The sequence below is a fragment of the Dermochelys coriacea genome, chromosome 8 (assembly GCF_009764565.3).
Source record: "Dermochelys coriacea isolate rDerCor1 chromosome 8, rDerCor1.pri.v4, whole genome shotgun sequence".
NCBI classification, from domain to species: domain Eukaryota; kingdom Metazoa; phylum Chordata; order Testudines; family Dermochelyidae; genus Dermochelys; species Dermochelys coriacea.
Window position 1 is genome coordinate 98,689,867 of NC_050075.1, and position 26,274 is coordinate 98,716,140.

Here is a 26,274-nt window from a genome sequence, read left to right on the forward strand (position 1 = left end):
GACAGGATCCGCTCCGGGTTTAGCAGTAGCGCACAGGAGGCCTGGAGGCGTCGAGTCAGGGGGCAGGATCCGGTGCCGGGTTTTGCAGTAGCGCTCAGAAGGGCTGGAGGGCCGGTCAGGGGGACAGGATCCGGCGCACGGTGTGCAGTAGACGCACAGGAGGCTGGAGGCGTCGAGTCAGGGGGACAGGATCCGGCGCCGGGTTTTGCAGTAGCCGCACAGGAGGGCTGGAGGCGCCGAGTCAGGGGGGACAGGATCCGGCGCCGGGTTTTGCAGTAGCCGCACAGGAGGGCTGGAGGCGCCGAGTCAGGGGGACAGGATACGGCGCCCGGTTTTGCATTAGCCGCACAGGAGGGCTGGAGGCGCCGAGTCAGGGGGACAGGATCCGGCGCCGGGTTTTGCAGTAGCCGCACAGGAGGGCTGGAGGCGCCGAGTCAGGGGGACAGGATCCGGCGCCGGGTTTAGCAGTAGCCGCACAGGAGGGCTGGAGGCGCCGAGTCAGGGGGACAGGATCCGGCTCCGGGTTTAGCAGTAGCCGCACAGGATCGCTGGAGTCGCCGAGTCAGGGGGACAGGATCCGGCGCCCGGTTTTGGAGTAGCCGCACAGGAGGGCTGGAGGTCCTGAGTCAGGGGGACAGGATCCGGCGCCGGGTTTTGCAGTAGCCGCACAGGAGGCCTGGAGGCGCCGAGTCAGGGGGACAGGATCCGGCGCCCGGTTTTGCAGTAGCCGCACAGGAGGGCTGGAGGCGCCGAGTCAGGGGGACAGGATCCTTCGCCGGGTTTTGCAGTAGCCACTCAGGAGGGCTGGAGGCGCCGATTCAGGGGGACAGGATCCGGTGCCCGGTTTTGCAGTAGCCGCACAGGAGGGCTGGAGGCGCCGAGTCAGGGGGACAGGATCCGGCGCCGTGTTTAGCAGTAGCCGCACAGTAGGGCTGGAGGCGCCGAGTCAGGGGGACAGGATCCGGCTCCGGGTTTAGCAGTAGCCGCACAGGATCGCTGGAGTCGCCGAGTCAGGGGGACAGGATCCGGCGCCCGGTTTTGGAGTAGCCGCACAGGAGGGCTGGAGGCGTCGAGTCAGGGAGACAGGATCGGCGCCGGTTTGAATTAGCCGACAGGGGGCTGGAGGCGCCGAGTCAGGGGGACAGGATCCGGTGGGGTTTTGCAGTAGCCGCACAGGAGGGGTGGATGGCGCCAAGTCAGGGGGACAGGATCCGGCGCAGGGTTTAGTAGTAGCGCGCAAGGAGGGACTGGAGGCGCAGAGTCAGGGGGAAGGATCCGGTCCGGGTTTAGCAGTAGCCGCACAGGAGGCCTGGAGGGCATCGAGTCAGGGGGACAGGATCCGGTGCGGGTTTTGCAGTAGCGCACAGGAGGGCTGGAGGCGCCGAGTCAGGGGGACAGGATCCATTGACGGGTTTGCAGTAGCAGATAGGAGCCTGGGGGCCGGTCAGGGGGACAGGATCCGGTGCCGGGTTTGCAGTAGCCGCACAGGAGGGCTGGAGGCGCCGAGTCAGGGGGACAGGATCCGGTGCCGGGTTTTGCAGTAGCCGCACAGGAGGGCTGGAGGCGCCGAGTCAGGGGGACAGGATCCGGCTCCGGGTTTAGCAGTAGCCGCACAGGATGGCTGGAGTCGCCGAGTCAGGGGGACAGGATCCGGCGCCCTGTTTTGGAGTAGCCGCACAGGAGGGCTGGAGGCGTCGAGTCAGTGAGGGAGACAGGATCCGGCCGCCCAGGTTGTGCATTAGCGCACAGGGCTGGAGGCGCCGAGTCAGGGGGCAGGATCGGCGCGGGTTTTGAGAGTAGACGCACAGGAGAGGATGGAGGCGCCGAGTCAGGGGGACAGGATCCTTCGCCGGGTGTTTGCAGTAGCCAATAAGGAGCGGTGGAGCGACGATTCAGGGGGACAGGAGTTCCGGTGACCGGTTTTTGCAGTAGCCGCACAGGAGAGGTGGACTGAGGCGCCGAGTCAGGGGGACGGAATACCGGCGCGTTTAGCAGTAGCGCACAGTAGGGCTGGAGGCGAAGACGAGTCAGGGGGACAGGATCCGGCTCCGGGTTTAGCAGTAGCGCACGGATCGTGGAGTCGCCGAGTCAGGGGGACAGGATCCGGCGCCCGGTTTTGGAGTAGCCGCACAGGAGGGCTGGAGGCGTCGAGTCAGGGAGACAGGATCCGGCGCCCGGTTTTGCATTAGCCGCACAGGAGGGCTGGAGGCGCCGAGTCAGGGGGACAGGATCCGGCGCCGGGTTTTGCAGTAGCCGCACAGGAGGGCTGGAGGCGCCGAGTCAGGGGGACAGGATCCGGCGCCGGGTTTAGCAGTAGCCGCACAGGAGGGCTGGAGGCGCCGAGTCAGGGGGACAGGATCCGGCTCCGGGTTTAGCAGTAGCCGCACAGGAGGCCTGGAGGCGTCGAGTCAGGGGGCAGGATCCGGTGCCGGGTTTTGCAGTAGCCGCTCAGAAGGGCTGGAGGCGCCGAGTCAGGGGGACAGGATCCGGCGCCCGGTTTTGCAGTAGCCGCACAGTAGGGCTGGAGGCGCCGAGTCAGGGGGACAGGATCCGGCTCCGGGTTTAGCAGTAGCCGCACAGGATCGCTGGAGTCGCCCGAGGTCCGGGGACAGGATCCGGGCCCGGTTTGGAGTAGACAGCACGGAGGGATGGAGGCCGTCGAGTCAGGGAGACAGGATCCGGAGCCCGGTTTTGCATTAGCCGCACAGGAGGGATGGAGGCGCGAGTCAGGGGGCAGGATCCGGCGCCGGGTTTGCAGTAGCGCACAGAGGGCTGGAGGCGCGAGTCAGGGGGACAGGATCCGGCGCGGGTTTAGCAGTAGCGCACAGGAGGCTGGAGGCGCGAGTCAGGGGGACGGACCGGCGCAGGTTTGCATTAGCCGCACAGGAGGGTGGAGGCGCGAGTCAGGGGGACAGGATCGGCGCCGGGTTTTGCAGTAGCCGCACAGGAGGGCTGGAGGCGCCGAGTCAGGGGGACAGGATACGGCGCCGGGTTTAGCAGTAGCCGCACAGGAGGGCTGGAGGCGCCGAGTCAGGGGGGACAGGATCCGGCTCCGGGTTTAGCAGTAGCCGCACAGGATCGCTGGAGTCGCCGAGTCAGGGGGACAGGATCCGGCGCCCGGTTTTGGAGTAGCCGCACAGGAGGGCTGGAGGCGTCGAGTCAGGGAGACAGGATCCGGCGCCCGTTTTGCATTAGCCGCACAGGAGGGCTGGAGGCGCCGAGTCAGGGGGACAGGATCCGGCGCCGGGTTTTGCAGTAGCCGCACAGGAGGGCTGGAGGCGCCGAGTCAGGGGGACAGGATCCTTCGCCGGGTTTTGCAGTAGCCACTCAGGAGGGCTGGAGGCGCCGATTCAGGGGGACAGGATCCGGTGCCGGTTTTGCAGTAGCCGCACAGGAGGGCTGGAGGCGCCGAGTCAGGGGGACAGGATCCGGCGCCGTGTTTAGCAGTAGCCGCACAGTAGGGCTGGAGGCGCCGAGTCAGGGGGACAGGATCCGGCTCCGGGTTTAGCAGTAGCCGCACAGGAGCGCTGGAGTCGCCGAGTCAGGGGGACAGGATCCGGCGCCCGGTTTTGGAGTAGCCGCACAGGAGGGCTGGAGGCGTCGAGTCAGGGAGACAGGATCCGGCGCCCGGTTTTGCATTAGCCGCACAGGAGGGCTGGAGGGCCGTCAGGGGGACAGGATCGGCGCCGGGTTTGCAGTAGCCGCACAGGAGGGCGGAGGGCGCCAGAGTCAGGGGGAAGGATTCCGGCGCCGGGTTAGCAGTCGCCGCCACAGGAGGGTGGAGGCGCCGAGTCAGGGGACAGGATCGGCTCGGGTTTAGCGTAAAGCGCACAGGAGGCCTGGAGGCGTCGAGTCAGGGGGCAGGATCCGGTGCCGGGTTTTGCAGTAGCCGCTCAGAAGGGCTGGAGGCGCCGAGTCAGGGGGGACAGGATCCGGCGCCCGGTTTTGCAGTAGCCGCACAGGGGGCTGGAGGCGCCGAGTCAGGGGGACAGGATCCGGCGCCGGGTTTTGCAGTAGCCGCACAGGAGGGCTGGAGGCGCCGAGTCAGGGGGACAGGATCCGGCGCCGGGTTTAGCAGTAGCCGCACAGGAGGGCTGGAGGCGCCGAGTCAGGGGGACAGGATCCGGCGCCCGGTTTTGCATTAGCCGCACAGGAGGGCGGGAGGCGCCGAGTCAGGGGGACAGGATCCGGCGCCGGGTTTTGCAGTAGCCGCACAGGAGGGCTGGAGGCGCCGAGTCAGGGGGACAGGATCCGGCGCCGGGTTTAGCAGTAGCCGCACAGGAGGGCTGGAGGCGCCGAGTCAGGGGGACAGGATCCGGCTCCGGGTTTAGCAGTAGCCGCACAGGATCGCTGGAGTCGCCGAGTCAGGGGGACAGGATCCGGCGCCCTGTTTTGGAGTAGCCGCACAGGAGGGCTGGAGGCGTCGAGTCAGGGAGACAGGATCCGGCGCCCGGTTTTGCAGTAGCCGCACAGGAGGGCTGGAGGCGCCGAGTCAGGGGGACAGGATCCGGCGCCGGGTTTTGCAGTAGCCGCACAGGAGGGCTGGAGGCCCCGAGTCAGGGGGACAGGATCCTTCGCCGGGTTTTGCAGTAGCCACTCAGGAGGGCTGGAGGCGCCGATTCAGGGGGACAGGATCCGGTGCCCGGTTTTGCAGTAGCCGCACAGGAGGGCTGGAGGCGCCGAGTCAGGGGGACAGGATCCGGCGCCGTGTTTAGCAGTAGCCGCACAGTAGGGCTGGAGGCGCCGAGTCAGGGGGACAGGATCCGGCTCCGGGTTAGCAGAAGCCGCACAGGATCGCTGGAGTCGCCGAGTCAGGGGGACAGGATCCGGCGCCCGGTTTTGGAGTAGCCGCACAGGAGGGCTGGAGGCGTCGAGTCAGGGAGACAGGATCCGGCGCCCGGTTTTGCATTAGCCGCACAGGAGGGCTGGAGGCGCCGAGTCAGGGGGACAGGATCCGGCGCCGGGTTTTGCAGTAGCCGCACAGGAGGGCTGGAGGCGACGAGTCAGGGGGACAGGATCCGGCGCCGGGTTTAGCAGTAGCCGCACAGGAGGGCTGGAGGCGCCGAGTCAGGGGGACAGGATCCGGCTCCGGGTTTAGCAGTAGCCGCACAGGAGGCCTGGAGGCGTCGAGTCAGGGGGACAGGATCCGGTGCCGGGTTTTGCAGTAGCCGCACAGGAGGGCTGGAGGCGCCGAGTCAGGGGGACAGGATCCATTGCCGGGTTTTGCAGTAGCAGCATAGGAGGCCTGGAGGCGCCGAGTCAGGGGGACAGGATCCGGTGCCGGGTTTTGCAGTAGCCGCACAGGAGGGCTGGAGGCGCCGAGTCAGGGGGACAGGATCCGGTGCCGGGTTTTGCAGTAGCCGCAGAGGAGGGCTGGAGTCGCCGAGTCAGGGGGACAGGATCCGGCGCCGGGTTTTGCTGCGGGCGGGGCCTGGATCGGGGTCGGCAAGTTGCTGAAGTTGGCGAGTGAGGGCCCGGGCCGCGCATCGGCTCCGGCTTCTTCTTGTTGCCCGGCCGGTGCATGATGGAAGCAGCATGGCCTCCCATCTCTCCCTGACCCAGGTAACTGCCTCCGGCCCGGCCGCTCGGGACTCGCCCTGCCGAGCCCCGGGATCCTTCCCCTGCGGGGGCCGAGGCCTGCAGTGCCCCTCGCGGCGGGGCTCCCCGGCCTGGAGTGTCACTCAGCGGCTGGCGGCGGCGGCGCCGTCCCGACCTGCCTCCCGCTCCGGGGTCCTTCGGCTGCCCGTGCCGGTAACCCCCGTCCTGGCGCGCCCCCGGGAACCCTGCGCCCGCCCCGCCCGTTAACCTCCGTCCCCGGGAACCTTCGTAACCCCGTCCCGCCGCGCCCCCGGACCCCCTGGGCCCGCCCCGCCCCCCGGACCCCCTGCGCCCGCCCCGCCTTTAACCTCCGTCCCCCCGGGAACCCTTCGTAACCCCGTCCCGCCGCGCCCCGCCGACCCCCTGGGCCGGTGCCATGCTCCTCCCGCCCCCCGTAACCTCCGTCCTGCCATGCCCCCCTCCCCCACCGCGGCAACCTGAGGTAACTCACGTCTTCTCCCTCCCGTCACCCCTGCGCCTTGTTGCAGCCCAGCCCCACCGTGCCCCACCTCGGTAACCCCCGCGCCGCGCCCCCCCCCGCCGGTAACCCTTGGCTACTCTTGCCTTAGTTCGGTGCCCCCGTAAAACTCCCACCCCTCCTTTGTGCCCCCTTTAAAACGCCTTCCCCCCTTCCCTTGGCCTAGGCCCCCAGTAATCTCTTCTCTCGCTGTCTCCCTGCTTGATGCCGCGCCCGGAGTCCAATACCTGGTGGTGCCGGGGCGGTGAAGGGGGGACCGCGCTGGCCCTCCCTGAAGCGCTGCCCTCGGTGCGGGTTGTACTGTGCTGCGCACTCTGGGCAGGGCAGGCTCCGGTGTGCGTGGAGCCGGGCGGAAGGGACGCTGTAGAGCGGGGCTGCTCCGGGGGCCCCTGGGAGGCCACAAGCAGGCTGCTGGGGCCCATCAAGCAGGGCCAGCTTTAGACTTGCTGAGGCCCAAGGCAGAAAGCCAAAGCCCGGGGCCCCAAATCCTGCCCGCTGGGGCTGAAGCTGCAGCCTGAGCAGCTTAGCTTCACGGGATCCCCTGTGGCAGGGGACCCTGAGCAGTTCTTCTGGTTGCTACCCCCTAACTCTGGTCCTGGCTTTAATATGCAGAAAAACAGTTGTGGCACAAGTGGGCTGTGAAGTTTTTATAGGATGCGGGGGGAAAGGCCTCAGAAAGAAAAAGGTTGAGAACCCCTGTTGTAGACAATAAAGCTGAAGTGTTCAGCATAGGGAACAATAATAGGAGGTTTCAGAGGAGCAGCCGTGTTAGTCTGTATTCGCAAAAAGAAAAGGAGGACTTGTGACACCTTAGAGACTAACACATTTATCTGAGCATAAGCTTTCGTGAGCTACGTGCATCCACTGAAGTGAGCTGTAGCTCACGAAAGCTTATGCTCAAATAAATTTGTTAGTCTCTAAGGTGCCACAAGTCCTCCTTTTCTTTTTGCGAATAATAGGAGGGGGGGGTGATGTATGTGATTGGGGGGATTTGTGTCTTCATCTGAAATGTGGCAAGTAATGATGATTTGATGAACTAAAGCAGTTCTCGGACTGTGGATCATGACCCCGTTTTAATGGGGTCGCCAGGGCTGGAGTTAGACTTGCTGGCTTCCGGGGCCAAAGCCTGAGCCCCAGGGGCGGAAGCAGGAGTTCCTCATTGCAGGAGTCAGACAGGTGGTGGCTCTTGTACTGAAGTGACTCTACAGTAGCATACTCCCTTGAGTTATCACAGTTAAGAAAGTAGTTCAGTAATGATAACCTGCTGCCCCCTCAGACTGCTACATGGTGTAACATTAGACCCAGTATGTTGGTCTACAGGTGCCACTTCATGCATGTTGCTCAGTTCTTAGAAGCAGTAGGCTCCTAAAATCCATCCTGCTCACAGAATTTTGGAGAGATGGTGTGACGGGTATATGTATGCTTAAACCACAGAGAAAATAGCAGTGACCTGCCTTAATTCTTGGTGAGTTGTTTTCTTTAAGCAATATAACAGCCATAAACATATATTTAAGGTATGCAAGAGATTTGGGTTCTATCATTTCAACCTTTAAAAAAGGCTGCTCTTTATCTTGTAAAAAGGCACAGGTAACGTTCAAAATTAGCACTTTCCACTGATTTGCAAGGCATGTAACAACCTTTGATTAAATGGGGGGTGGGCAATGACTGAATCATATGCCTTTATGTTGGGTAATTGTGCCTGATCTTTCAAGCATGGACCAATCTCTTAAGATGACCCCATTTATTAATTTCTTCTTCTTCTTTGTTTTCAAGCTATTACAACTCCTCTCCAAGCAATTAGCAGGTAGCTTGAGAGTATTAGACCTTTAAAGGATGGTATAAAAGTATTGACATTGATAAGTTGAAATATCATCTCAAGTATTCTTTAAATTAAGATAAGAACATGAACCTGTTACCGAAGAATAAACTCTCTAGGGGGATTGACCTGAAAAGCCTATTTTTTCTTATGAACTGTGCTTTATTTACAAAGATAGCAAGATATTGTTGGACTGTTCACCCTATAGTGAAATGGTTGGAAGCTGTTGTGCCTTTTGGTCTGGGTATTTGGAGTGGTGGTATCTGTGTTGTATACTAGTTGAATATGGATAGCTAGAGGAAATAAAGGGTTAACCTGATGAGAGCATTAGAGCTTTGAGAAGTTTGGCAACTTTCAGGGTTTAGACAAACTTCTGATTAATGTTTTCATCTTCTAAATTTATTGCCTGAATACTGGTGAGAATTTCCAGTATTAGCAAGCCCTTGTATGGAGTAATGAATACTGTTGAGACTATCTTATTTCCTACTGAATAAGTTATGTATTGGAACTACTTGGCTTCACTTTATTTTATCGGGACGTCTGGTCCCCCGAGAAGTGACTAGTGATTTGGGGTATCTCCAATTTTGTGGTAAGTAACCTTGAAGTTATTCAGAAAGTTCTGAGCTCCTACCCTCTGGGTATCAGGCCTCTTTAAGATGCCCTAGGGTGGGGACTCAAAGATCGCTATTTTTTAAAAGTAAGGCCACTGTTTAAGTTAAAGTTTAAAAAGTGTCCTGTGTGTGGTGTCACTCTGGGAATGGGAAGGAAGGAAGACAGAGAGGAGGAAACTTGGAGTGGGTCGGAACTGGTTATTTAGTGAGAGAGATACAAATGTGTGTGTGGGGGGAGGGCAACATTTTAAAAAGGAAGTACATTCAAATATTTCCTTTGCAGAAGTTAGTAAATATTTTTCATTTAAAAATGACATGGAAAATGTGATTATCCTCTATTGTGCCAATTTTGGAAACTATTTGGAAATTATGATGTGAAACGAGATTTTGTCCTACTTCAAGTGCAAATATCAGTATAAAATTAAGTCGGTATAAAATGGTGTCACTGTTGCATTTATAATTATACATACACTTTGTGGCATAAAGCAGGTCTCTGGATAGCCTTGCTGAGTACAAACCTGAATGTGTAATTATAGAACTCTTGGATACCCTTTGCTGTTGGAACACATAAGCAGTAGATTTCATGTTAGTATATTTTAACGAACTAGCTATGCAATAACATGCACCTGAGGTACAACTAACCAGTCAACTTCCTTTTTCTGTATAACTCTCAGCCATGTCTCTCATATACCCAATAAATCTGCAAAATGACAAAATTCAGAATTTTGCTTTACTATCTGGCATTAAGACTCTGTCATTTTGGCAAGAGTAAGGGAGAACCTCAGCAGTTTATCTCTCAGTGAAAGTGCTCTGTGTCCACTGTGGAAAACTGCAAATCTCTAAGGTTCCCCCCCTTCCAGCCCCCCCCACTATTAGAAGGTAAAATAGGCACTTAAAGTAGATTGAAACAGGAGAGCAAGTTGCTGAATCAGCCAAAGAGGAGAGGGAGCGGTGTCTCTGCTTTTAGTGAGCAGGAGCTGTGCTCACGAACACACCCCTTACTTTAATCCCTGAAAACAATATTGAAAACTTCAGAACTGCTCAATATTAAGTAACATTTAGTCCACTTTTCATTTGAGATGGGCTTTATAGTCCAGCATTGATTATTGTGGTGGTATGGATGGGGGATTGCATAACAAGAAATCAAAACATGGTTACCTTGCATAAAAGAGATGAATGTCATTACACTGTCTAAATTCAGTTGCAGAAATGCTCTAGTGTACTGTTCCGTAGGTGTACAGTTGAGTTATAGTGAAGTAGAATGAAAATTTCAAATGTTTTAAATGCATTGTATATTGACATTGTTAAGGTTATTGTGAATCTTTGCTTTGAATAAAGTTTTCTGGATTGGTTTGGTGTTGAGAATTACCTCTAGCCTATAAGAGGATTCCACTGTAACTTTTTTTTAACCTTTTGTACATAGCATAAAAATTAGAGAAATGGGCAAAAAACAATAAAATGACTGATTAGGAAAATGCAAGTGAATATGTTCAAGAAAAATTAATTCAAGACAAACATGTATGAAGGGAACACGAAAAATGGAAAGCAAAAATATTAAGCTGCCTTTCCCTAGCCTACACAGGACTAAAGAACGTCTTGAGGGTGGGGAAAATGGCCTACGCAGTCTACAATACTGTTCCCCTGTTGCTACCGCTGATAGGGCTTCACTGATACAAAAAAAACAACAAAATTTTTTTTTTTTTTTTCAGATGTAGAGAAGGTCTCTGAGAGGATAGTAGACAACTCCATGTCTAGTTTGGTGTCCATCATATGACAGCAATAAAAGCCAATCCTTCAGATATTTGTACAGTATTCTCCAGACTTTATCCAAACCAGACATTTAAATATTTGTAAATATCTTACAAGCACCTAAAGTCTGAAGAACCCTGTACAAATATTTGAATATTATAAGAGTTGCAGGCAAAGTGCAATTATGTAGCATTATAAAAAGAGGGTCTAACTAGGCTTAATAGGATGAACTTGGGAAGGGAAAATTTTAGGCTGAAAATCAAGAAAAACATCCTGAAGCTGAGCTGTACTTGGCTATGGTATAGGGTAAGGGAAGTGATGGGAAACCTTTTCTCTTTAAAAGCTTCAAACTACAGTGCAAAACAATAGAATAGAGAACTGTCCTATGTTGCCAAGGAGAGAGAGGGGCTGACCTAGTGGTTTTTTTTTTTTTCCCCTCTCAATTCTATAAACCTGTACAGAGTTGTACTAGAGAAGCCCAATAGAGTGTAAACACTTTTTAAAACTGATTTTTTTTTGGACTTGCAGTTAATTTTGTGTGAAGATTCCTCAGTTTTCATATGTCCTTCACTTGTATTGAGCCTAATTAATCAATGTATCACTATGCCTGAACAATCGACTACTGTGGAAAGGATATCTCAAGGGGGAGAGCCACTGAGAGGTTAATTCAGAAGACTAGTATATCAGGTCCCTTTCCTGAAGCTTAATATGGAGCCCCATGGAAAGAACAGAGAATCTGACTGCAGAACTGGTTCTTTCTTCCACTTTTCCCCTACGTCATGTAAATGGAGAGCTGGCACTCTCATTGTTCTTTAGGGAATACTACTTTAGTGTTCTGGGTCTCTTTCAGCACTGGGAAAAGTAAGCAGTGTTTGCTCATGTCTAGATTATGCAATCTTGGAATGATGTGGGTCTGGAAGTACTAATATTAATCTCACATGCCTTCACGTGGAGGCAGAATATAGTATTTCAGTCTCACATTGAGATAGATGGAGAAACTGCAAAATATTAGCTTGTTTGGTTTCTTTTCTTTTTTCATGGGTAGATGGTGTTGGTGTTTCTTTGCTTCCTGTTAGACAGAGGCTAAAGGGGAAAAACTGTTTTAATGACTTAAAATACACCCCTATGTAATAGTGGGGGTGATGGTGATGGATTGAAAACATGAAAGGACATAATGGGCTGATTGACTGAAGCCAGAAAGACAAAGAGACAGATGGCTATAAAGATGGTCTTCATTTCCTAGGTTAGGACTCTGTAAGGGCCAGACATTCTCAACACAAACCGTTATCTTTGCAGGGTAATTACTGGAACAGATGTTAATGTTTGTTTAATTAATTTTTAATGGAATTTACAATGGTATATTTTAATTTTTTATGTGCAGTGGAATCTGACTATTCACATTGAAAATGAGTCCACAGTTTGCACTCTGCAACCGTATGTGCCAATTCCAGTTATTTGAAGAAGTGTTACCCGGTAAAATTCCTAACTGGCACTGAAGAATTCAAAATACTCTTATACTATATTGATGCAAGGAAAAAGTTACTCGGGTCATCTTCTGTAACTCACCTTTTTTTCCTCAGTATTCCTTTATGGGAAAACTATGAAGTCTCAGAGTAGCAGCCATGTTAGTCTGTATTCGCAAAAAAGGAAAGGAGTACTTGTGGCACCTTAGAGACTAACAAGTTTATTTGCGCATAAGCTTTCGTGAGCTACAGCTACAGATGCATCTGATGAAGTGAGTTGTAGCTCACAAAAGCTTATGCTCAAATAAATTTGTTAGTCTCTAAGGTTCCACAAGTACTCCTTTTCTTTTTTACTATGAAGTCTGTTGCCAGTAAATGAAACTGTCTTCCAAACTATCCACTTTCACGGGCAATTTCATTGTACTGTGGTTGTACTGATGTTGTAATGAAAATGAGCCCCAAAATTGGAAATCTAGAGAGAATTTTTATTGGCTTTTACTATGAGTGTTGAATAAAAAGATTATTTTGAATTTGTAAAGTATTTGTAGTTCCAGGACCTTAACATGCATGTGTTTCCTGTCCAAGACTAACAATGATAGGTTTGGCTGGAATAGTGTTTTGCTGAACAGAAGTATGACTTTGTTTTGTAGTGCATCTAGATGGCAGATTAATGGTCCCTCTCTTGGAGGAGGGAAAGAGGAGATGGGACAGGAAAGACAAATGTAGACTTGATGCTTTAAAACACTTTCAGTTTTGTGGTTTTTATTTCTTTGCACTCACTAGCTAGTTTTGTTCCAGAATTTTGTTTGTAATTTTAATTTGGCTGTATTTGCAAACTGTTTTAGGGTTCCTGTGGATTTGACCCAAATGAGATATTAAGATGTTTAAGAGGGATGTCTCTGTATAATAAAATGTTTACTCGAAGCAACACAAATGTAGCCACCCAGATTTTAGGCTTACTCATTCTGACAATGGGGTATTTGAAATCTTTACAGGCAACATTTTAAGCAGTCTGTTTGAAACTTGACTAGACTAGAAAATATTGTAGATGGAATACAAGTATAACACCAAATTTTTTTAGCTGCAGTTAGCAAGAAAGATATAATTTAGCTGTGATCAGTGTGGAATAGTGAAAACTTTTCACATTATTTATGTTAATAGAGAATGTAGTACTAACCACCCCACCCGCCTGTCATGCTGACCAATATTGTCTCATTGTTTACCTTTACTCCCCATCCATCTGTATCCATCTGTTTCTTGTTTTGTACTTGCATTGTAATTTCCCTGAGGCGGGGACTGTGTTTTGTACAGCATGTAACAGCGGGGTCTTGGTCTATGCCTAGGGCTCCTAGGTGCTACAGTAATAAAAAATAATACAATTCTGTAAACATTTTCAAATTTCACAGCGGTGAAGTTCTCTGAGCATTAGTTCAGAAGTAAACTAGGCAAGCTTTCATTAAGCCGATAGAATTAACAAACAGTTTATAAACTGCTTGAGCATGGTGCCCCTTGTTAGATATTTGCTAGCAGGTTAAGTGGGAAAGGAAATTCATAGTAAATAACATCAATGATCTAACAACACCAGTGCTCTAAAAACATTCCTTAAAGAAGTCAGTGTAGCAACATTCTCCTGTATGTGTTGTCTTACATTCCCCAAGTCAGTTTTAGATTCTTTGAGTCAGTTTCACTTAAATTCTAATGGGAAACCTGGCCGTAAAAAGATCTGAGGTAGCGTGATATTGGGTGACAACTCTGACTATTGCTGCAAACACCTTCAATCCAAACCCAGTGGTCTGAATTCAACTCCTGCTACAAATAGTTGGGTTATGGAAAAGAAAACAAATATTCAAATGTTAATACACTAACTCCTCACTTAACATTGTAGTTACGTTCCTGAAAAATGCAACTTTAAGCGAAATGATGTTAAGCAAATCCAATTTTCCCATAAGAATTAATGTAAAGTTAGGTTCCAGGCAATTATTTTTTTTTTTTTGCCAGACAAAAGGCATTATATACATTTTAATCAATTTTAAATGAGCAATTTAATACAGGTATAAGTTTTAAACAATTTTAAAGAAACAATTTAATACTACAGTCATCATTGCTGATTATGAAGCTTGGTTGAGATGGTGGAGTCAGAGAGTGGATTTTTCTGCTGCTCCTCTTGCTGTTCTTGCAAGCACAGGCATCGACTTTGCCAGGGGTGGGGGGGGAGTAGGGGGAAGGCGCTGACCCACGTTGTCGACCAGCTGATAGGGGGGCTACCAGCTGTGGACAAAGCAGGCAGCCAAACAACATTATAGAGGAGTATTGCATAACTTTAAACGAGCATGTTCTATAATGGAGCAGGGACATAAGATCGAAACAACGTTAAGCGATAGGACGTTAAGTGGGGCGTTACTGTACTTCCCAAATAGTTTGCTTAGTAACTCAATCATTTTTATTGATAGAATGTTTTCCAGTTGTCTATTTCTATTTGTTGATTCCTGAGCCTCACTTTTTGGGATAGCATAGTTGGTCCCCAGTAGTTGGATTTTTGAACAAGGAAAATTCGTCCAGTCATTTGTTTCTACTGTGGTCAGGAAAAGTGGACTTGGCATACATTCTTCACCAATAAACAGCAGTGCACCAAATAAATTATTTACTCTATTAATCAATTTCTTCTTCCAAGGGAAACAACCCAGTAAGGCCCCAAATATTGGCTAATCACTGGGCCAAAGAGGCTACAGTATAAAGTGTTATTACAAGAGAAATAGATTTAAACCTATAATGATCATCTTGTAATATACTATAGTAAAATATTTCCTACAATTGCTTATGTATTTTTGTCAGTGTCCAATTTGTATGCAAGTTTAAAAGACTTTTAAATCTGAAATTAGAAATAAATGCTATAATTATACAATATTTGGGTCCAGTCTTAACTCTCATATGCACGTACTTGAGGTTGCAAGATTAGTCGTATATTTGCATTGTACATGGAATGAATAGTGTTTTTGGTTTGTGTTCAGAGGAAATGTTTTTTTGCTTTCTTACTGATTTGTGTAGGTGCTAGATTCACAGTGTAATCAGCACTCCCAGTTAGGGGTAGCAAATATAACCCATTATCCCTTGGTTGATAATACTAGTCCTACACCTTACAGAAATGTGCTCGATCAGCATGTCTTAGGGTATGTCTACAGAGCTGCGGGTGTCTAGTTGCTGACCAATGCCAGCCAAGTTGTGCTTGCAGGGCTCAGGCTACGGGACTGTTTTGCTGCTGTATAGACTTTTGGGCTTGGGCTGAAGCCTGGACTCTAGGGCCCTGGGATGTGGGAGGGTCCCAGAGCTGGGCTGCAGCCTGAGCCTGGAAGTCTACACAACAATGAAACAGCCCTGCAGCCCAAGTCCCTTGAGCCAGAGTCAGCTGGCATGGCACAGCTGCAGGTATCTACTTGCTGTTTAGACATACCTTTCAGGGCATAAACATCTAATAAAACCTACAGTTTTGCTCCTTTCTTCAGGATAAAGGAAGGGCAGTCCCCAAAACATAATAGCCCTCTCCTGCCTCTCCAACATGTCTCAGACAAACACATAGAAAGAGAGATTCATAGATTCTAAGGTCAGAACGGACCATTCTGATCATCTAGTCCGACCTCCTGCACAGCATAGGCCACAGAATCTCACCCACCCATTCCTATGAAAAACCTCACCCATGTCTGAGCTATTGAAGTCCTTAAATCATGGTTCAAAGACTTCAAGGAGCAGAGAAGCCTCCCTCAAGTCAACCATGCCCCATGCTACAGAGGAAGGCGAAAAACCTCCAGGGCCTCTCCAATCTGCCCTGGAGGAAAATTCCTTCCCGACCCCAAATATGGCGATCAGCTAAACCCTGAGCATATGGGCAAGATTCACCAGCCAGATACTACAGAAAATTCTTTCCTGGGTAACTCAGATCCCATCCATCTAATATCCCATCTCAGGGCATTTGGCCTATTTACCCTGAATATTTAAAGATCAATTACTTACCAAAATCACATTATCCCATCATACTATCTCCTCCATAAACTTATCAAGTAGAATCTTAAAACCAGATAGATCTTTTGCCCCCACTGCTTCCCTTGGAAGGCTATTCCAAAACTTCACTCCTCTGATGGTTAAAAACCTTCGTCTGATTTAAAGTCTAAACTTCCTGGTGGTCAGTTTATACCCATTTGTTCTTGTGTCCACATGGGTGCTGAGCTTAAATAATTCCTCTTCCTCTCCTGTGTTTATCCCTCTGATATATTTATAGAAAGCAATCTTATCTCCCCTTAACCTTCTTTTAGTTAGGCTAAACAAGCCAAGCTCCTTGAGTCTCCTTTCGTAAGACAAGTTTTCCATTCCTCGGATCATCCTAGTAGCCCTTCTTTGTACCTGCTCCAGTTTGAATTCATCCTTTTTTAAACATGGGAGACCAGAATTGCACACAGTATTCTAGGTGAGGTCTCACCAGTGCCTTGTATAACGGTACTAAAACCTCCTTATCCCTACTGGAAATGCCTCTCCTGATGCATCCCAAAACTGCATTAGCTTTTTTCACAGCCATATCACATTGGCAGCTCATATGATCAACCAATACTCCAAGGTCCTTCTCCTCTTCCGTTACTTCTAATTGATGCGTCCCCAACTTATAACTAAAATTCTTGTTATTAATCCCTAAATGCATAAGAGAGATTTGCTTTGCCCCAGAACTAAAAGTCACACAACTCAGACTTTCTTGGTCAAGTAGGGGAGGTGAATTGAAGGCCTTTTCCTGAGAAAAAAGAGAACTGGATAAATTCTGGATAGTTTCATGGAGGTTAAGTCCATTAATGGCCATTAGCCAGGATGAGTATGCCTCTGTTTGTCAGAGGGTGGAGATGGATGACAGGAGAGAGATCACTAGATCATTACCTGTCAGGTTCACTCCCTCTGCGGCATCTGGCATTGGCCACTCTCAGTAGACAGGATACTGGGCTGGATGGACCTTTGGTCTGACCCAGTATGGCCATTCTTATGTTCTTAGAATATCATTTTATGGTTTGTTTTCATTGTAGAGTTAGCTCAGGCCAGCCTAGCACAGATGGAGCATACCCACTGTAAAACCCTGCCTGTGCCAGAAGTGTGTAAATTATATGCACAATGGTGCTGTACTAATTTGTGTACTGGGATAGATTTCTGTTGGGGTATCCTGCAGTTCTTAGTGGCGCATTTAAACTGGGCTACCCTATGTACTCTGTCTCTCTCATCTAGCATGGAGCTGGTGTCTGTGTTAGTGACATGAGAATAATATTTAAATAACTTCTAAATGGGGTTACTTATTAATGCAGACAATTCGGAAAGTGAAAGCCAATAGCATTTAATATCAAGAACTTTTAAAGAGAATGTTGTTAAGGAATTCAGTCTGCAAACCATAAAGTGATTGATAGCACATCTGACTTCTCTGCTTCGTATTCTGAGACCAAGACAGCTACATCAACAGTGTAAACGATCTTAAAAGTTGACAGAAAAAGCCAGTTTAAGACATGTATAAAATGTCTAGTTTTCCATGTTAAATTATGCAACTTGATCATATAAAGTGAATTAAACTGATAACATTGTGTATATTAATTGTATAATTTTATGTATCTTTCTTCATAGCTATCCAGTGCAAATCCTGTGTATGAGAAGTACTATCGACAGGTAGGAGTTTTTATTCTCTTGCTCTAAATTTCTGATTCAGTTTAAAAACTTCTCTTGTTGCCATAGTCCTGTTAGAGATGAAGATTGAATATTTTTGTCAGTCTGTGGAGGGTGGGTTCAGTATTGTGTAATTTCTTCAATGAGTCTTAAGGAAAATCACTGCAGCCTTAAAATACTTTGTTAAAATGACAGATTTCAGAGTAGCAGCCGTGTTAGTCTGCATTCGCAAAAAGAAAGGAGTACTTGTGGCACCTTAGAGATTAACAAATTTATTAGATGTCCATCTGTTTGCATTTGGAAAGGAAGATGATGTCTGTCTGTATCTGTATGAGTTTTTTTCATGAAGTTGATAGATTTCCACTCCATACGGCTAAATTCAGTGCCTTGTATAATGACAGGTTTCAGAGTAGCAGCCGTGTTAGTCTGTAAGGTGCCACAAGTACTCCTTTTCTTTTTGTTAAAATGGTAAAGCTCATGGGGCAGATCCACACTTAAGGGCCCAGATCCTAACCTGACTGACTTTTTTTTTTTTTTTTTTTTTTTTTTTTTTGGTAGTGCCTTCAGTGATTTTACATTGGTGTAGCTACGCATGTGGGAAGTGCAAAAAATCCATACCCCTGAGAAACATAGCTATACCGAGCTAACCCCTGACGTAGACAGTGCTAGGTCCATGGAAGAATTCTTCTATCAACCTACCTATAGCCTCTCAGGGAGGTAGATTACCTACATGGATGGGCGAATCCCTCATGTCGGTGTAGCTAGTGTCTGTACTGAAGAGCTCCAGTGGCGTAGCTGTGCTGCAATAGCATTTTAAGTGTAGACATAGCCTAAGTGAACTCTAGGTTGAAGTTGTTAAACGTTACAGTTCAATAGAATCTCTGGTAAATAGAGGATCACATCATCAGCAGGCTAATATATTTTTTCCTCTTCACCTGGGATATGACCTTGCAAATCAACCTGAAATGAAATTGGGTTATCAACTGCCCAGTTGATGGCTTTTAAAAATGGGGACAATTTTAATTTATTTAATTGTTTTGATGAGTGCATTAGAGGTTAACATAAATTGTTGCCATCATCTGACAGAACTACTACAGACCTCCTATTAAGCAACTCGGTCCTGAGTATGCTCCAGCTGCTCAGAGGAGGGTGAGAGCTGACTGATTCCTACTATGGTGCTCTTTGGACTCTGCTTAGGGGGCTAAGTCTCTTCTTTTAGCCTCTGATTAGAATGTATCTGATAAATTTCAAATGAAGTCCCCTTATCAGCTGGAAAGGGCAGCTTTCTATATTTTCTTTCCCCCGGCTCCGGGGTTGGGGGAAGGTCTCCACTACTTTACTTTCCCCCCAGACTCTGTGTATTTTGGATCCAGTAGTCAGACTTTGGCCATTAAAGGAGAAGAGGTCCACCACCTTGACAGGAGCAAGGATGGACCCTGACATCAACTTTAAGGAGACAACGCTCACATCTTTATCATAATGAGTCATGCTCCCCTTGTCAGTCCTGTATTGAGGGACAAATCCAATGTGTGTACATCTATATGAATTAAGTCATACTAAAGAGAATTTGATGTTTCTTGCAAGAATCCAATGTCATGGAAGGCATGAGATCCTGAGAAAGACAAGAGTCATTGTCTGCATGTGTTACATTGACGTGCAAAACTTGCGTTGATTTTACCACCAAGCCCCACAACAGCTCAAGCAAGAATCTGAGAAGTGGTGGGTTTCCTAGTTTTTATCCTGGGGCTTGGAGATCAGGTGGACATGCTTGAATGGATCTCCCTCTGAAGGGGGGACAAATTACATTTTAGGCCAGGTGCAAACAGCATGACTATTCTCTCTTCCCAGTTCTTAAGCTTAGGCTGTCCTGAATAACCTGACTGACAGACTTGCTCCAGGAGAGTCAGATGATTTACGAAGAAAGTGCTATTAAATGCAATCAAGATTAAATGCTTTATTTGTAAGCTCATGGATGATGATGATGATTTTTCTTAATGATTTGTCACATGTTCAGAAGCATGAACTGAAATTTTGCCTAGTGTCGTGGACTTCAGAGACAGCTCTTCAGATGGAGCCAGAGGAGCATACATTAAGAGCCTGAATATTGTTAGTCTTTTGCCGAATGTGGAAGAGTTACTGCAGATTCCACCCTCTCCTCCCCTGCCCCGTTCTTGAGATATGTGCAGAGCAAGAAATCAAACTACCCTGTATTCATTGTGCGAGCTGGACACACCTCCAGTGCACGCACACACCTCTAATTCCTGGCTGAGTCACCCAGGCATATCTTTTCAAACTTGACTGGAACATCTTTGGCATGATGATGTTGGGTAGAGCATTAGTTCCTACTCATAGATTTCCTGGCCAGTCAAAGACAGAAAAGGGGAACCTTCAAATGTGACATCACTGTCAGGTAGGTTGCTGTGCTTGCACACCTGCTTACTGGTTCGGTTCAACAGATTTTTATGTTGTTATCACCAGGAATAATGGTGGAATGCATTTACTTGAAAGATTTAGTTGCATTTGACATTATTTCCTGAACTTAGTTTGTAGGGTTGATGTGAGCATTGCTTTTATTATATATATATAAAGTAATGTCTAGAATTCCCAAGTTCTCATTTGTCTTTTTCATTTGGTGCTGATAGAGTATCCTTTATCCTTACACATAATAGTAGCAGTAGTTGGAGGACTCCAGCTGAGTTGAAAAGAAGGTCATCATTTGCTTTGGCTCGAACATTTAATACTCTCACAGTGCTAAGGAAAACTCCAGGAAAAAAGATTTCATCCTATATAGCATATGTTGTGAAATGAATATGGTCTTTAACCTTAGTTCAGTAATAGTATGGAGGATACCTAATTTCATAATACTAGATCTAAGATATTTTTCAAGAATATATAACTGAAATCAGTTAAAATAATTTTTTAGGATTTTTCTTTTCTTAAAAGGCTTTTCTGCATTCTGGCTTTGATCAGTGTATCCTCTAAAAATACAGTTATCTGACTTTTCTCTTCAATTTGTGTAAATATATTTTAAGCATTATTTACAAAAGATTAATTACATTAATACAGATCTATAGAGATCCAACAATAGTGAACCGGAAAATCCATTCCAAATGGAAACTAATACTACATGGAAGATAATATTGTAATTGGATAGCTTCTCTTTACCATAATCTGAGTTATTGAATTTGGGTTCTCTTAAATATGATTATATAAAGCTACTTCATGACATAAAGTACTTACTGTATTTTGGCTTCCTTGAGGGGTTTACTTTGGCATTAGTGATAGAAGAATCCAAAAATGCCTTTAGATCTGTAAAACCAGCAGCTGTTCTGAGATTCACATTAAGAATCTTGCATGGGAATCCCTCACTGAACTTGTTCTCACAGGTGTTCAGGGCAAATGGCTCCCATTAGTGAGATGTAACTTTGAAATTTAGAAATGAATTTTTTTTTAACTAAATCATAAAGTAATGTGATTGAGCATAATTTCTAAGCAATGTCTCTGAGCTTCTAGCTGAATTTTTTTTTGAGGTCCGCAGTCCAGGTACTAATTTCTGCATTCTAACTAACTAAATCATATGTCCCTGTATCTTTCTAAATCTAAAAAATTCCTTTTTAACATTATTGAAGACAGCTTTGATAAACTTGCTCTCAGGATTCTCAACTTGAAAACAGGGAGAGCAAATCAGGGAAGATGGTCAAGACAGCTGAGCCATAAAGCCAGCTAGTCCCAGCAATCTAGCCACCAGGATCATACAGGAAACTGCCTTAAATGTGACCACTATAGTGGATAGTAAGTTTTCAGTGTTTGAGTTTCTTCAGTTGTTTGTTGACCAACTAATTAAAAGGAAAGGCTGATTTCAGAATAAGCTAACATTGGGGAACAAAAACGTAGCAGTGTCAGAATCAGTTCAAATAACAGCCACCTGTCTGCAGCCCCTCGAAAAGTCACCATCCTAGAGGATAAAGTTGAAGATTTAAAAATAGACACTGCTGACTCAATATGACTCTGGGGTTTCCCTAAAAGTGGAAAAACACTGATCCAACAAGCAGTATCCTGAATGGATGCCAAACCTACTAAATCAAGTTACAAGTTGGACCCATTGGGTATAAAATGGGGCTGTGCTTGACAGTACAGTTGCATGTAAATTATAAGGAGCTCTCTGATATGCCCAACATACTTTTTTTTTTTTTTTAAAGGCAGCCATAAGCTTGCAAAAGTATACCATCCCACTAAATCCCTGACTGTTGAATACACTAATGTAAGAAATAAAAGTACAGATGACAAAGTGAGAAGATATTTAAAGTTGTGCTAAAAACTTTATTCACCTTCAGACTCTTACTAAATCACAGTTTTTTGCAGACTCTAAAAATCCTGCTGATTTGCTAGAGAACAAAAAGTACCACTAGAAGTGGAAATATGAACAGATGAAGGTGAACCTGCTCCAAGGTACCTTCCAAATGGCAAATCTCCAGGGCATTTTTATCAAAACTTTTATCAGTGAATTCTATACATGTCTTCAGAAGTGTCTAGTGCTCTGAATACCTCAAATGTTCTGTTACTTCCTTGAACACGGAGAACTGTCCAAATTCTGTTTGCAAGACAGTATAATTGTACTCTTGGTTTTAAAAGAAAATACAAAAGACTCTAGATATTTACCAATATAAGCAAGAACATACTAGAGAGGTTTTTTGTTTTTTGTTTTTTTAAGTAAACTATTGAACTTTCTCTAGCATCACTTCTCACTAGCCATTCTCAATTTATTCCAGAGAGAGCTACAAATCAATATTCAATTAAATTTACACTTAATTGATCAACTAAACAATGGATTAAAAAGACTTTGGGATTATTAAATGCCCTCTCTGCCTCTGGGATTATCTTTTGAAGTATTGGCCAAATTTAATTTGGGACATTAATTGAATTCCATCACTCACCATTCTTCAATTTTCCATTTTCATATTTTATTTGAACAGCTTCCGATCAGTCTTTGTCTTTAAAGATTGGCTGAAGGCCAAGTGTCCTCAGTTATATTTGTTTTGCTCTGTTCTTTGTAATGCTTGTAATAGCGGTCAAATCATGCAGAATTTCAGGGCATTACAGTCCATGATAAAGAACATGAAGTTGTTGGTTTTGTAGATGATGTCCTGCCTTCTATGTGAAACACAAGACTGCATTTGATCCCTTACAGAATCCTTGGAGGCTTATACAGCATACTGTTTGGTATACATATAAATATGATATAGTGTAGGCACCCATCCATTGAGAGTTTTTAAACTAATTTTTCTATCTTAGTGGTCCTCTGAGGGATTCAGATATCTGAGAAGATGGTGCATACAAATTTTTCCTAGCTTAACAAAAGTAATCATGCTAAATGTGCAACAATTTATATACCTTCACTTTAAGATTTTCAAAGATGGTATAACCTTCCATTACTTAGTGCGTCAGCTTGATTAAGTGAATGTTTTCCCCTTAATGTTGTACTTTCTTGAAGTCCTCCCAGTACTTCTACCGGTTGGTATAAAAAAGAGACAGGTAAAATTGTCGAGCTGTCTAAAGTAGCTCATGAGCATGAGTGCTAACCTCGAGGCAGACTGTCAAAGAAAGAGGCATAAACCCCAAATTGGTTGTATGTTCTATAATTAGATCACACCAACCAAGTAACAAGTGTGAACTCTAAAGCATTGTGACAGTTTTAACATAAAATCGGACAACCTCTTTGGGCTCTCCGATGTATCTTGCCACCCAGGTAAGCCTGCCTTTGTAGCGGATAGTCCCTTTCACCAAAAATCACAATAGTATTCACGTTACTCCCTGTCCCAAAGGATCTGTCGCTGACCGCATGTTAGTTGTACTTTGGATCTCTTACCAAAGATGACACTTGTAGCTAGTCCTGTGATAACCTAGAAAAAAGAAATGTTTACAAGATTAAAGCAGGCGCACGCACACACACAAATGAGTTAGTCCTAGGTTGCAAAAGGTAATAGAAGCTGCTATAATGTGGAAGCTCTATATGTCTTTCAGGAATAAGTAGCTTGCGGGATCCCTTGCTTATACTTGGAAATGTTGTCCTCTCCAAATTCCAGGCAGCATAATGATAAAAATTTCTCCTTGACAGGGATTTCTATGCACTCCACCCCTCCCATAGCAGTGTCAAAGCTATGATTGGATGAGTGCTTTTGCACATGTCCTCTTCATGGATGTGGGGAAGCAATCAATGACGTCTTTTGTCCACTGATGTGTTCTACAATTGTTTGGTTGGTGTCTATATGCCTTCTTTTGTTGGGGAGTAGATGACATCTCTTGTGGCAAGGTAGTATTTCACATTTGGAAATGCTTCTCTCCTGACTGCTGGGTTTTACAGTTTTAGCCAACACATTTATAGTTACAGAGCAAACACTTACAATATTACCTTTATAACATGGGGTACAGATATTATAAGTAAGATTTAATACATGCAGAATCCTACAAACATAAAGTCTAAATGCATTCCTATAATTCTGATATTAGTTTTAAAAATACTAATACGCAGGTGAACCAGAATAGTTTCTAGCTATGCATTTGTCAGTGTTCCGTGAGACCCAAGGGCCTTGGCATGAGCTGGCACTTGGTCTGCCCAGCCTCGCAAAAATATTTATCAGTCAAAAGAACATCAATAATTGTCTTGTTAAAGACCAAACAAAAGGAAATATTAACCTATTCAACTTGAATTTTTGTAACCAAACATCTATAATTGCATGTGTTTGAAACTTTACTACTTTACAGAAACTCAAAGTAGCACATGGCTTTCAGTTGATTCTTTACAATCTGATGTATGTATTTTGTAGGTGACAAATCTGAGGAATTGATTGAAGTGTCACTAGGTTGAAGTGTCATTAGAGGAGGTTTTGGAAAGAATTGAGAAACTTAACAGTAACAAGTCACCGGGACCAGATGGTATTCACCCAAGGGTTCTGAAAGAACTCAAATGTGAAATTGTGGAACTATTAACAATGGTTTGTAACTTGTCCTTTAAATCAGCTTCTGTACGCAATGACTTGGAAATAGCTAATGTAATGCCAATATTTAAAAAAGGCTCTGGAGGCAATGCCGGCGATTACAGACTGGTAAGTCTAACATCAGCAACAGGCAAATTCATTGAAACAATAGTAAAGAATAAAACTGTCAGACACATAGAAGAACATAAATTGTTGCACAAAAGTCAACATGGTTTCTGTAAGAGAAATCGTGTCTTACTAATCTACCTGTACAATTTCTTTTTTGAGTATTGCTCAGATGTATACTTGAAATTCTGTACTTTCTGCTGGAGACTTTAAAACACAACCATAATCAATGGTAGAAAACTCTTGAATGCTACTCTTAAAGCTTTTATTTGTAACACTTACAAATAAATAAGGTATTTCATGTTGGATGCATGTTACTATCTTCATTTCTGACTAGAATTAATCCCATCTATATTTAAAATAAACTGTGAGAGGAAGGGTGATCTAGTGGTTAGGGTGCTAACCTGGAACTAAAGGAGAGCTGAGTTCAATTCTCTGAGTATCTTCAATGTAATGAAAGCTTCATGTTACCTGTTTGATTTTAAACATTCAATATTCTGATTCCTGTATGGCTGTTCCTTTTTTTTTTCTTTTTTTTTTAATGTTGAATATAATAAAACTGAATCCGTTGTGTGGTTAAATTCCTGGAATGAAGTTTAGTATCTTTTTTTGTCTGTCTCTAAATAAAATATAGTTTTAATAGACTATAGTAAAGCATTGTGATAAATTATTTCTCAGATCTTCTCTGTAAGTCTGTTAGTATTAAATAGATTACAAAACATATGTATAATCATAAATAAAAACTAATGTAATAATATTTAAGTCCCTAGTATTAACTCTTAAGTATAAAGTGTGCATAAACTTAGCCTAAAATATTAACCTCTGGGGCCTTGGCAGTGAAATAGCAGGTTCATTTTAGCACCCAGATTAAAATGCATCAGTTCTATTGTAAAATGCCAGGTTTCAGAGTAGCAGCCGTGTTAGTCTGTATTCGCAAAAAGAAAAGGAGTACTTGTGGCACCTTAGAGACTAACAAATTTATTAGAGCATAATCTTTCGTGAGTTACAGCTCACTTCATCCCATGCATGGGATGAAGTGAGCTGTAACTCACGAAAGCTTATGCTCTAATAAATTTGTTAGTCTCTAAGGTGCCACAAGTACTCCTTTACTTTTAATGTAAAATGCATTCATTTTGAAAGGAAGCTGTTGAAATACACTGGAGAGAACTTAGTCACTTTTAGAGTAAAAAATATGTGCACTCTTCCCTGGGAGCCTAATGATGGGGCAGGTGTATGTTACAGCAATTCAGAGCGCTAACCTGTGATGATATCTTTTACAGGTTGATTCTAGTAACACTGGAAGAGTGGTGGCTTCTGATGCTGCTGCTTTCTTGAAAAAATCTGGGCTGACAGACTTAGTACTTGGAAAGGTATTACTTATGTAATGAGTAATATTATGCCTTTAATTATGCTGCCTGTTGCTGTTGTCAGTTTCATCTCAGAATTGAATTACTAGTGTGTGTATATATATTTCATAGTCTCATTTTTTTATATATATATACACAATTTGCTTTTATATATTGCACCTCTCAACCAAAGTACCTTAAAATCACTGATACAACCTCTGTGGATAAATAGTATTGCACTTACTGTGCAAATTATGCTACAGGGATTAAGGTTTGATCCTATAAAGTACTAAGCACTCTGAGGGTGCTCTGCACTTCCTATGTAGTATGTTACTTGTGACCATATAATCAGTAAATGACGGAGCCCAGGTACTTTATTTTAAATGGTAGAAAATGTATATTCTAAGGACATTTTGGTCATTTGGAACTCTAACATG

At 45.7% G+C, this 26,274-nt stretch overlaps 1 protein-coding gene and 1 long non-coding RNA gene across 4 annotated transcripts in view; both read left to right on the forward strand.

Annotated features, from left to right (window-relative positions):
* Positions 1-5,386: 5,386 nt before the first annotated feature.
* The window catches only part of EPS15 (epidermal growth factor receptor pathway substrate 15), a 115,905-nt gene continuing 95,017 nt past the window's right edge, over positions 5,387-26,274 (forward strand). For 2 of the 3 annotated variants that reach the window (XM_043491521.1, XM_038413260.2), the window contains exons 1-3: positions 5,393-5,562; positions 17,353-17,394; positions 25,772-25,861. In XM_043491521.1, the coding sequence (XP_043347456.1) occupies positions 5,536-5,562; positions 17,353-17,394; positions 25,772-25,861 (159 nt within the window). In that variant the 5' untranslated portion in view covers positions 5,393-5,535. Of the gene's footprint in view, positions 5,563-17,352; positions 17,395-25,771; positions 25,862-26,274 lie in introns of all 3 variants that reach the window. The other variant, XM_038413259.2, reaches the window with a different exon arrangement.
* LOC122455631 lies at positions 17,860-20,328 on the forward strand. Its single transcript, XR_006273963.1, has 2 exons — positions 17,860-19,801; positions 20,034-20,328. It is a non-coding gene; the product is annotated as an uncharacterized LOC122455631 (long non-coding RNA).